This window comes from Pteropus medius, unplaced genomic scaffold, assembly GCF_902729225.1.
Source record: "Pteropus medius unplaced genomic scaffold, Ma_sr-lr_union100, whole genome shotgun sequence".
Lineage (NCBI taxonomy): Eukaryota > Metazoa > Chordata > Mammalia > Chiroptera > Pteropodidae > Pteropus > Pteropus medius.
In genome coordinates this window covers 9,163,830-9,176,067 of record NW_024342471.1, presented here as the reverse complement: position 1 = coordinate 9,176,067, position 12,238 = coordinate 9,163,830, and the positions used below count along the sequence as shown (strand labels likewise).

Here is a 12,238-nt window from a genome sequence, read left to right as displayed (position 1 = left end):
CATGGTCTCTTCCTGCTAAGTTCAGGACAACTGGCCACCAACTGAGTGAGCAACAAAGGCGAGAAGGAGTCAGAGTCTAGCCGATGCTGAAGAAGAGTCTCAAGACCATAGACACTCAGGCTGACAAACAGGTGCTGTGCTAAGGAAAAGGCTACATACTGTAATTATCCCTGACTCCAAACATCTCTACCTGGAGGGTCTTGGCAAACATAACAGGTGTATTTCTCAGGCACATTTTCTTCCAGTAATCCCATGCAGACCCCATGCTGCCAGCACTGGCACTCTTCACACTGTTAGAATTAAAGAAGCAATAAAAATTAAACTCAGAAGGTATCCTCCATCCAAAAATAAGACCCGCCTGTGGGGGGAGGTAGCAGGGGGAGGTAGAGGAGAAATGAGAGAGAGCACTCCCAACTGACTGACACAGGAGCTGGGCTGCAACCGCTCATCTAGAACTGCACTCACCAGTATGGCAGCCACTAGCCACCTGTGGCTCTTCACATTTACATTAACAAATTAAGTTAAAAATTCAGTCAGTTCCTTAGTCCCACCGGACATATCGTAAGTGTTCAATAATCATATGAGGCTAGTGGCTACTGTACTGGATAGCACAGAAGAACATTTAGATTAAGCAGTGCTGGTCTCTGTTTTCACTCCCATTTCTAGAAGCTTTCATTTTTCTGATCACTTTATGAGGACAAAAACTATTCAAGTTCTTAGAGGCGGGTTAACTTGGAATGACAAAAACCTGAGTTTGAATTCTGGCTCAGACATCCATTAGCTGTGTAACCTTGCACAGGTCACTTCTCCATCCTGGGATTCAGTTTCCCCACCTGCCAAATGGGATACTATTTCTACTGTCCACGGGGGGGCTGTTTATGAGGAATTAATGGGTCATGTGTAAAAGCTCCTATTGCAGAGCCCAGAACACAGCTTTAATGTATTAAGGGCCTCCTGCTACTTGCTAATAATGGGTAAGCTAATTCTGATACCTCCTGGAGTAGCCATGTGCTACATATTGCATTGTTCTCTCTAAACCTTACCAAAGGTCACACAGCTGAAGAGAGGCAAAGGCGGATCAGAACATAAACCAGGAACTTGCAAAACTAGTTCTTTTAATGTCTAGACTTCATCACCTTCCTTGGGAAAGAGTGAAGGGGGAGAGGGAAGAGAAGAGCAGGAGGCACAGAGGGAAAGAAAGGAGCAGACGATGAGGGCGTCCTAAGGATAGTAAGCCTGAGGGCTAAGGGCCCAGAGGAGGAAATGGAAAGAAAAGCAGATGGCAAAAGATAGTAAGATAACTGAAGCAATTCCAAACTAGGGCCCTAAAGCTTGAAATACTCAACCAAACAGAGAGCTCTGGAAAGTGAACAGCTCAGAGCTTCCTGACATGGGATGAAGGTAAAACATATATAACATAAAATTTACCATTTTAACCATTTTTAAGTGTATGTGGCATTAGGTGATTTGGCCACAGACTGGCCAAAAGGGACAAAAAGGCCAAAGCTAAGACAGTCTTCAGCCACTTGGAGTCAGATAGTACCTGGCATCAAGAGTGCTTTCGTGGGCAGATACAAACCCTCTAGAAAGCTGATCATATCATAATCAACGGGGCAGAGCTGGAAGAGAGACTTCATATAAGCTCTGATTCAGATTCTTCAATTTCCAATGAGGAAATTAAGGCTCAGAAGAGGGCACAACAACAAAGGCAGTTAGTAGCACAAAACATAATAAGAATGATAAAGTCTCTCTCACCAATGACTTTATAAGTGTCTTGAGAACTAGGATGCACCACAACTGAATCGAATACAACCAAGTTGAAAAATTTCAAAATAACTTTCTTCATGTGGGTCTGGCTAAAATACATCACTCATTTTTAAAAAGTTTAAATTGAGAATTAACAAGAATAACAGAAAAGATAAACTATCTAAGAATAAAACAAGCAAGATCCTATGAAGAAAAATTTTAAATACTATTTGAAGGACACAGAGACTTAAGTCAATGGTAAGGTATACCTTAGTCTTGGATAGCAAGTCATTATCATAAGGATGTCATTTCTCCCTGGGTAAATTTATAAAAATAATGCAATGCTAATAAAATGATAAATGAATAGCTCTGGAACTAGATAAAAGCTATTTTTAAAGATTTTAAAATTAATAGCCAGGAAATTTGGAAGAAAAAAAAAAAGAACAAAAGGGGGTACTATCAAGTATTTAAAAATTATAAAGATACAGAATTAAAATAGAATTGTATAAGCAAATATATAGACAGATGGATCAATGGAAAAAAAGAGAATCCAGAAAGAGATCCAAATACATGCAGAAATACAGTAAGTAAAGGTAGAAATAAGACTAAACAAAGGTGGCATTTCAATAGTGGGGCATAGTGTTGGGATAACTTGTTAGCCACAGCCCTCACTTTATTATACCAGCATAAATACCAAACAGATCAAATATTTTAATGATTTTTAAAAAATAAATGAAACCTCAAAAGTACCAGAAAAAAACATGAGAACATTTTTTATTAACTTTTCTATAAACTTGTATAAACTTCCAATGAGGAAGTAACTATTAGTCCAATCTCAGAAGCCGCTAAAGTTTAATATATTTGACCTCATAAAAACAAAAAATCTGTAAGACAAAGTACAAATATTTCTAACTGTTCTCATGGCCTATACAAAAAAGTATCTACAAAAAGCCTATACAAATCAAAAATAAAATCATCAACTATTATTCAACAGAAAAATGGATAAAGGACATGAACAGATGGGTCAAAAAAACAAAAACTAATTCTTAAATAAAAAGATGTTCGCAAATCAACCATTAAAAGAACAAATTAATGTAAAGTAACCTGAATTAATATAAATTAATGTGAAATAAAACCAGACTAATAATATGCATACATAGTATTTCTAGGTTTGGGGATTATGCATAAACATCGATCAATCAATTCTTTATAACCTTATAGACTGTCTGAAATTTTTATAATAAACATTTATTACTTTCATCATAAAAGTGTTATTCTCATGAAAAACTGTCTATAGAGCATAATTTTCATTTACATATGCATGTGTATGTGTGTATTCCAAGATATTCACAGTGGTTATCCCTGGGAAAAAATAATCTGGGTAATATTTGTTTTCTCTGAGATTTTCTGTGTTTTCCAAATGTAGCAATTATAAATTTTTTAAAAATTTATTTAAAAATAAATTACAAAAGACTATACTAAAAAAGAAAGACTATACTAATAGACTATTTTTTCCACTCCTCTGAAAAACAAAGATAAAAAGTTTGATACTGCCCTATAACAAGGGTGCTGCCAAGACTGTTCTTTGGTACTACCTCCAGAGAGGGTTTATACAGTATTGTTATGACAAATAGCAATATTTGTCAAAATTATAAATGCATATGCTCTTTAACCCAGGAATTCCACTCCCAAAATGCGGTCCGAAAGGTGTACTTACACAAAAATATTCATTACATCACTGTTAAGATTAAAAACAATCTACATGTCCCTCAATAGGGGAAGGACTAACTAAATGATCATCCATCCATTCATTATGCAGCCATAAAAAAGAATGGGGAAGCTTTTTTAAGTTTGAAAATGGAATGGTCTTTAACATATATATTGTTATATGAAAAAAAGATATTGAAAATATTACATATAAAATAACATTTGTTTTTAAGAAAAAGATGGTTGCAGGGCAATGTGAATGTACTCAATGCCAATTCACTTAAAGCCACATACACTTAAAAGTGATTAAAATGGTAAATTTTATGTTATATACATTTTACCACCCCCCCAAAAAAAAAAGAATGGAGAGAAGGTATTTGTTATTGCTTACCTAGCCACAATGTTTTGGGAATGATATACAAGAAGGTGATAAGGGTTGCCTCCAAGAAAGGTAGTTAGGGGGCACAGGTGCGGTAAGAAGTTTCTCTGCATACCTCTGTATACCTTTTAAACGCTGAACTATGTGAATGCATTATCTAGCAACAAATAATATAAATTTTAAAACAAATAAAAATTTTTAAATGGGCTTCTTGCTAAAATTGCTACACAGTTTTTACTGGGGTTTGGCATCTAAAACATATTTGTTGCTCTAGGGCAAAGGTCAGCAACCTACAGCCCACAGGTCAAATTCAGCTAGAGTCCTGGTTTTTTTGTAACTAATGTATTATATGAACACACTCACTCATGCTCATTCATTTTACATATTGCCTATGGCTGCTTGGGACAGAGCAAAGTAGTTCCAACAGAGACCCAAGGCCCTCAAGACCTAAAATATTTATTATCTGGTCTTTTAAGAAAAAGTTTGCCAAAATCTGCCCTAGAGCAATTAAAATTAATGTATGCATCTTCTAGAAAACAAACTAAAAATATTCTAGGGTTATGCAAATTATCAATGTAAGTTGAAAATCTATTTTAAGAAAAAATTACTTGAACCTTCCTAGATGATGAATACATTTAAAACTAGAATAAATTTTTAAAGTTTTAAATGTATTAACTCCCTCTAAATTTATGCCTTTTGTTAAAAGTTACCAAGTAGTCACTGCTCAGGGAAAAGTCAGAAACTGTCCCTGTATAACACAAAACCAGATGGAAGCAAGTAGACAGTAGAAAAATTTTCTACAGCAAAACCCAAGGTGTTCTGAAGTGAGCTCACCATCACCACAACGCCAGATAGGAAGCCACAGTGTTGAGCTGAGCTGAGGGGAAAGCCATGTGGAGCCTGAGGAGCAGGAGATACATAGAAGTCAATGCCTGACTCTGTCATGCAATAGTTGGTGTGGCCTCAATAGTTCCAAACTTAGTTTCTTCATATAGCACAGAATGGAACATCAAGCTCTACCTCACAAACACCTCATGATCCTTGCTAATTACAGAGTCAGTGGAGAAAGGACCAGAGTAGATCGGCATGGGGTCTCACACTGATTAGCCGAAAAAGCCTTGGCAGAGGGCCCTTCATGACTCAGCCACTAAAGATCACTATAGACAGACGGCTAAATCAGGCTCCCAAAGCCTGGAACAGAAGACACGCCCAGAGAAGCAGGATGAAAACTAACACTCTTCAATACACTTTTAAAAACCAAACTTAAATAAAAATGCATATTCATGTATGTTCCAGGCTTAATGTTAAGACAACAGGGTCCACCAGTACACACAATTCTGCACTGCTAGGCTAGCTAAGTGTTATGCTATCCTTGAAACAAAGCTTTTCTTTCCATCTCTGATTAACCAAAGTGACTACACGGCATGCTGTTTAGGAAAAGTCACCCATACAAAAGCCGTGTGCTTTAGGCTTATCTCACAAAAAGAGAAAAAGAACTGAGTGGCTGAAATGCTCCAAGTTGGCCACTGTCACTCATAACCCTGACTGCATGTCAGACTTCATGGGACTAGGCCCACCATTCACATTTCTGAACTTAGAAGTGAAGATTATCTATTTTGAACTTTCAGAACTACTGCTTTTACCAGTTGAAAAAGTTTGAAAACCACTGATCTAAAGCATACTTAAGGTCATAAATATCAGGTAATATTTGAGACCATTCATGTACCCTGAATTCTCAGAGGTTACTTCACAGGCTATTCAAAAGGAAAGAAATCCCCAAAGAATCTTAACTAATGTAGCCATGACTTACTTAAAAAACTCAGGTTCCCTGAACAGCCAGGCAGCTGCCGAGACACGCAAGCTATTTATGACAGCCCTTGGAGACAGCCAGATGGGAGCCACCTTCACCAGAGCTGTGATTAAGAGCAAGAGAAGGGCTAGAGGCAAGCAGGTCCTGGCCAGTGGTCTCCCCAAGGCAGGCAAGGAGGCCACGCCACAGGCACATCCCAGAGATGGAAATGATAGATACAAATGTCAGAAAAATAAAGAACAAGAAACAGACAAGTTATAAAACTGGCCTCCATTTCTTTAGGCCATAAAGAAAATTTACTTCAGAGAGAAGGTATGGGCCCATAGGAAGATTAAACTGCCACTCCAGAGACCTGGGGCCCTGCTGTTCACCTCCTCACTGTGTGACCACAGGCAAGGCCCTTCCCATTTGGGGGTCCCAGCTGCTCCAAGCAAAGCATGAGAGGTTTAGACTCAATGATCCCTCAAGTCCTCTCGTCTTCTGTTAATACGCTATTTACACCAGCCTGAGATTCAGAGGAAGCTGAACCAAAAAGCAAACCTCAATCTGCTGCTGATAATGCTTCCTATCTGGGGCTTCTGACGTGACTTACTTTTGCTCACCTCAAACAGTAGTCCCTCGAAACTCCCTCCAAAGACCAGCTTGCACTTCTCTATACCTGTCTCCTGGAAGTGCTACCTACCTGAATCATGAAGTCATTTTCCTCCTGAACCTCACAGATGCAGCGGACCACTTCAAAGTCATAGCGGTCATCCCCATCGAGTTCCTCATCAGGGTTGGTGGTCACATCGACATCTTGGCCATACTCCTCATCGCTCCAAAGAAAGCTCTCAGAAGAGGACTCACTCAAATTATCCTCTTCTGAGAGAAAAGGGAAAACAATAGCCACTATTTTAAATTATATTATAAAATTTTTAAAATCCTAGATCGTCAGCAGTGGAAATGACCCTACAGATTCAGTCTATGAACTTTCACAAAGCTGGGAAATGGGGACTCCAATCTGTTCCTTGGGTCTGTCATCTAGTAACAGCCCAAACAATGAATGCCGCCTAGCAGCGAACTAAACTCCATTTCTTTATTTTACTGAAAAGCCCAAGATAAGTGGCTGCTCAAGGTCACAATGAAACTGCAACTCCCCCATGAACTCATCATCCCTAATGACTCAAACGTGTTCCTCGACTTCACCCCATCTAGCCAGGACCTGGCTTACAGTCAAGTCTGTATCCAGAGCTACCTTTAAAACTCTGTAGAAGGTGAAGGAATGAGGAAAGGCAGGAATAACCAGCACCAGAATCACTAGGTCTTGGGGTCTGATTATAGTTACAGCTAACCTTTACTAATCACTTATTCTGTACCAGACACTGTTCTAAGTACTTTCTACATACATTAACTCCTTGTAAACTCATAATCACCCTACAAGTTGCTGGAGAAGGGGAAGCTTCGAGGTTGACTCACATTTCCCTGAGCAACCAGGTTAGATGCAAAAGCCATCACACAAGAAATGGAGGAATGGGAGGGTAGGTGTGCAAGGGGATGGGGGATAATGGATTTGGTTATAGACACACTGGCTTAGAGGTACCTAAGAGACAGTCAACCAAGAGCAAAGTTGGAAAGAAGGCAAGTTAAGGGAAGGTACAGATAATGGCCTTTGTTTTATTTGATGTACTTATTATTTTAAATAATATAACAGATTATACTTGTGGAGGGCCTGGAGAGTAGACTATAATAGCAACATAAATCCAGCCTTCTCAGATTGTAATGCCACACAAATGATCAAGCCAGCAGAGAGCCTCCTTACCAGATACTTTCACTTTCCCTTTGTGGTTTCCAGATTCTGAGCCATGGAGCTGTGGGCTCATGTGGACCCCGGGCTTGTGTGAGGACCCGCACCTGGTGACAGCAAATGCCTTGGGTGGAGAAGGTTCCTGGGAGGCATCACTGATCTCCTCACTGCACGGGCATTCTGGAAGAACAAGATCAGGGAGGAATTAGCACCCCTAGACAGCATCAGGGCATTCCAGAATCGATCCCAGCCAACCAACAGCTCCACTGTTCAAATAGGTCAAAGGCTCGGGAGCAATTCAAGTAGAAAGGGGTGTGGAGGAGACATTCAGACATTAATTCTTCTGGCTATTTCTGAGAACCTCAAAACCAAAAGCTTCCTCCTTATCACCTTTCCTCCCCCTTTTCTGATAATATTGCTTTTCTCAGCCAGAAGGTACACTGAGAAAAAAACATGGCGTCCCTTTAGCTCCCAAGGTTTGGACACTGATTTTCTTAAAAAACAACATTTTTGTGAGGGCTAGATATACATTTTTCAAGAAGCGAATCTTTTCCTGAAAGGGTTCAAACACATGTGTTTGAGTTTGAGTTGAAGGACAAATACAGTCCTTCATCTGCATATCCTCTGTTACTATGGTACTCTCGTATGCGCTGTCCTGTGACAGGGCACACTGGCCAATGCAGCGCAAGGGAGGGCTTTTCTAAATGCCAGTGTGACCTTGTAACTCCCAGGGTGAATGGGCTCCTCCCCTGCCAGGGCCCATCCCAGGCTGAGCCCACAAATTCCAGCAAAGGCCTGTTGGCTCTTCCTCTCCTCAGTTCAGGTTCAGAGGTCAGCACTGGGGAGAAAGCAACCCCCTGGCCCACTCATGGTCAGGAAACCAAGTAAACACCCCACAGGAAAAATTACCAGGTTTGGTTTTCTTTTTCTTTTTCTTTTTCTTCTTTGGCTTCACTCTCACAAACTCTTTGAATTTCTTCTCTTTATTCTTTTCCTTGTCTTTTGCAGCTAGAATTAAATACAAATGTAAGTACTGGCATTCTAACGTTTTGTTTTCAACTCTGGGTGTTTACTCTTAACTAAGTAGGCATGTCCAATGTGAAGAACTAAAACTGGCGGTGGAAGAGTTTCCGGTCTATTCTCCCTGGGATGTCACCTTCTGTCCCCCTCAGGGTTCTGAAGCCCCAGCTCCATCACTTAGCCTTTAAACCTGGAGTCAGCAAACTGTGGCCCTCTGCCTGTTACTATAAATCAGTTTTATTGAAACACATCATGCTCATTTGTTACATGTTGACTATGGCTGTTTTCATGCTTCAACCACAGAGCTGAGTAGTACAGACAGAGACCTGGTCCTCAAAGCTGAAAAATTTATGGTCTGGCCCTTTACTGAAAGGCCTTTACTTCAATCAACGCTCTTCCACACTGGCATATTACATACTGCAATCACTGGGGGAGATTTTTAAAAAGTGAATACCCACGTTCCACCCACAAAGATTCTGCTTTAATTGGCTTAAGGTGAGACCTGGGTGTGAGGATTCTGTTTGATTTCCTTTTTGTTTTCTTTTACAATGATACAATTCACAAAACATAAAATTATGCTTTAAAAAATGACCAATTCAAACCTTCCAAATACTATAACTTCATTTTCTGCTATTATTCATAGCAAAATTCAAGTTATTGATACTCCCATGCAAACTTTTTGTCCCTACTCAACATTTCAATTTGATATCACACTAGACATCTTATCTAGTACAATAAGGTAAGGAAATAAAATACAGATCAGAAAGGGAAGTAATAAAACTGTTTGCAGAGACATGATTGTAGAAAATCCCAAAGAAATAACAAAAACAAAAACTGGAACAGTGACTATAGCAAGGTTGCAAGATATAAAATTAACATACGAAAGTCCATTGCTTTCCCATATATTAACAATGAACGATTGGAATTTGAAATCAGTAAATAGCAAGAAGGCCCATATGTCTCCACTGGAATTGAAATTAGAATTAGGTTGAAGGAAGGAAGATGGTGTGGGCTAGAGGCAGATCGCATAGGGCCTTATAAGGAAGTTGGCCTTTACTATGATTACTTAGGGGGCTACTGAAAGGATATGAGTAAAAAACGAATGTGAATTGATGGACCTTCACCCACACATATATAGAAACTGTTGCCCATTCGTTTTTAATATGTAAATTCAGGTCTTAATGACCTCCGAACTAAAGTAACTATACCCATTAGCTTAGTGAAATGTGAACAGCATTAACTCAGTAGAACTGGTTGAAAAAGAGGTATCATTTAGGTCCTGGGATTCTTGAGATAAGACAGATCAAGATGTAGGATATAAATTGCCAAAAGCCAGGCATACCCAATTAGCACCTAAGTATGGGAGTTATTTTGGGCTTCTCTTAAGAACAATCTTTTTTGCACTTCACATTTTATAAAACAGCATCACATCCTTTAGGGAACCCAACAGGCAGCAGGAGAAGGAAGGGGGAGTTCATTCCATACAAGGGATTCCTAAAAACTCCACATTATTTGAATTCACATAATTCATGACTAATAATATTCTCATAAATTTAAGGTATAATGAACACACTGTCATTGGCCTACCAGCTTTGAGATCATGCAGTTGATGAATTTTCTCAATTTCATGGGATTTGCATTAATTCAAATTTTCTACATAAAATTTTTTATATCACACAACTTCAAACTTGTAAACTTGCGTAAAATACAGCTTTATCTTAACATTACTACCACTTTATAGAACAGGAAGTGAAATTCAGAGAATCTGCAAGATAACATATATTGTGTACAGAAAAGGTGAACTCAGACCTACTAGAGGACTTGGGCCTCCAAGTCCTGGGCCCTGTAGTAGGAAACGAGCACAGGGCATGGATCTGCTCTATAGCTCAACACAGCGGCCACCTCTTCCCTGGATGTGCAGGTTTCTCCTTTCACTTTGTACTTGCTGGTATAGTAGACATTGTGGATATCTCCCAGAATGTCGCACTTTCCAACCCCTGCCTCACTGTGCAGCATCTAAAGGGTTTGGACAGCATTGATGCCACACTCAGTAAACCAACAAGAATAATCCCGTGCCCCTTGTCCCAGTGATAGACTTAAGACAATCTGAGCCTGGGCCAACTGGTTCATAAGGCAGGAACAGAAGTGAACTAATCCAACCCAAACTTAGGACTCTGGTCCAACGTATATAGAAAGGGTATGCTCTTACTCGCGTTAGATTTGAATGTAGCAGCATGAAGCCTTAAATGATACTGGCTACCATCTTATGACAAGGGTATTTAACCTGAAAACAGCAGTGAAAATGGTAAGACACTGGGTCCTCAACCAACAGTCCTGGAGCGGTACCCATGGACTTCCCTATTACGTGAGCCAACACATTCCCTTTGTTGCAGAGTCAATTCAAATTGAGTTTCCTGTTACTTCTAACTAAAAGAATCCCAAGAATTGCAGCTGGTTGGAAATATGGTCACATTAAGCTTTAAAGAGCCCCCTCCTGAAGCTTCAATTAAAGGAGTAAACAATGAGGATAAAAAGAAGAGATATTCTAGGAGTTGTTCTATAGAAGCCCATGTTCTATGAACAGGGAAGAAAGAAGCCCTCAGAAGTTCACCTTGGCTCCTGGCTGAAGGCTGTGAAGTCATATGTGGCCTTAGAAGGCAGAATTCACAGGGAGAATTGCTCAGCAGGGACTCAACTAACCCAAGTGAGACCCTAAGGAACAGGGACCGACAGGTGACAACAGAGAAAGCTCATTCAGACTGCACATGTGGACAGGAAGTCTCCTGTAGAGAGGTACTCCTATTTCCCATCCCAAGGCCCAAAGTAGAGCATCTTTCTCTGGAGTCCTAAAATACAGCAGAGCCTAGAGGTGAGAGTATGGGCTCTGCAACTAGATTCAAATCTTGGCTCTACCATCTGCTAGATGTGTAGAGATAGCTTCAGATTAATCCATCTCATTTGCACCTCAGTTTCCAATAAAGTGGAAACAATAGTACCCACTTCATAGGGTTTGTTTTGAGGATTAAATAAGACAATACAAGTAAAGAACTTGGAACAGTGCTCAGCACATGGCAAGTATTCAAATGTTAGCTGTTATTATCTCACTTGTGATACTCTCTGCCCACAAAGTGGTCCTGGTCTGCTGTCATCGGTCTCCGCAGGCAGCCTGAACAACTGTTTTGTGACCCACAGAATATGTACCTGGCTGTAGAGCTTCTTCCTGAATGCCCAGACTCAGCTGGACAACGAGCAACTTCCTGCCAGGGCTCTGGATCAAAGAGGAGGCTCTTCCCTCCTGCACTTGCCCTCTTCTCAGGCTACAGGCATCCATCAGGAGACATATCAGAGCCCTTCTTGCTCCCTCTGTATAGCCTGCTCCCTAATTCTCCATCAGATCGTCACCGAGTTATGAACACATACGACATCAGACTGCTGCTTCCAGGAGGGAAGAGGAAATAACATCACCCTCATTTATGGGAGAACTACGCGTACACCCCAGAGCATGGCCACACAGCTGGGATAAGCTGTGACCAGAAAGAGAGAAGAAGAGCTCAAGGGCAGGGCAGAGCAGGTATGTTCTTGATGGGAGTCTCACTGTTTATCAGAAAAACTGATGCTCGTAGCCTAACCATCATTTCACTATGTTTACCTTCCCAGTCTCATCTGCCATCAGTCCCCTACCATGGATCCCACCCAGACATCAACCCAAAAGGGCCCTCCAATAAATTTCTCTCTCAAGCCCTGCAGTTTTCTGCCTTAGCTCATATGGCAGGGACTATTATGCATTAGCCAA

At 40.3% G+C, this 12,238-nt stretch overlaps 1 protein-coding gene across 4 annotated transcripts in view; it reads right to left on the bottom strand.

Moving 5' to 3' along the window:
* PHF20 (PHD finger protein 20) overlaps positions 1–12,238 on the bottom strand; it is a 104,718-nt gene that overhangs the window by 16,884 nt on the left and 75,596 nt on the right. For 2 of the 4 annotated variants that reach the window (XM_039864229.1, XM_039864230.1), the window contains exons 11-14: positions 8,335–8,433; positions 7,441–7,605; positions 6,325–6,503; positions 191–290 (exon numbers count right to left, since the gene is read on the bottom strand). In XM_039864229.1, coding sequence (XP_039720163.1) covers positions 191–290; positions 6,325–6,503; positions 7,441–7,605; positions 8,335–8,433 — 543 coding nt within the window. The remainder of the gene's footprint in view (positions 1–190; positions 291–6,324; positions 6,504–7,440; positions 7,606–8,334; positions 8,434–12,238) is intronic. The other 2 variants (XM_039864231.1, XM_039864232.1) reach the window with 2 other exon arrangements.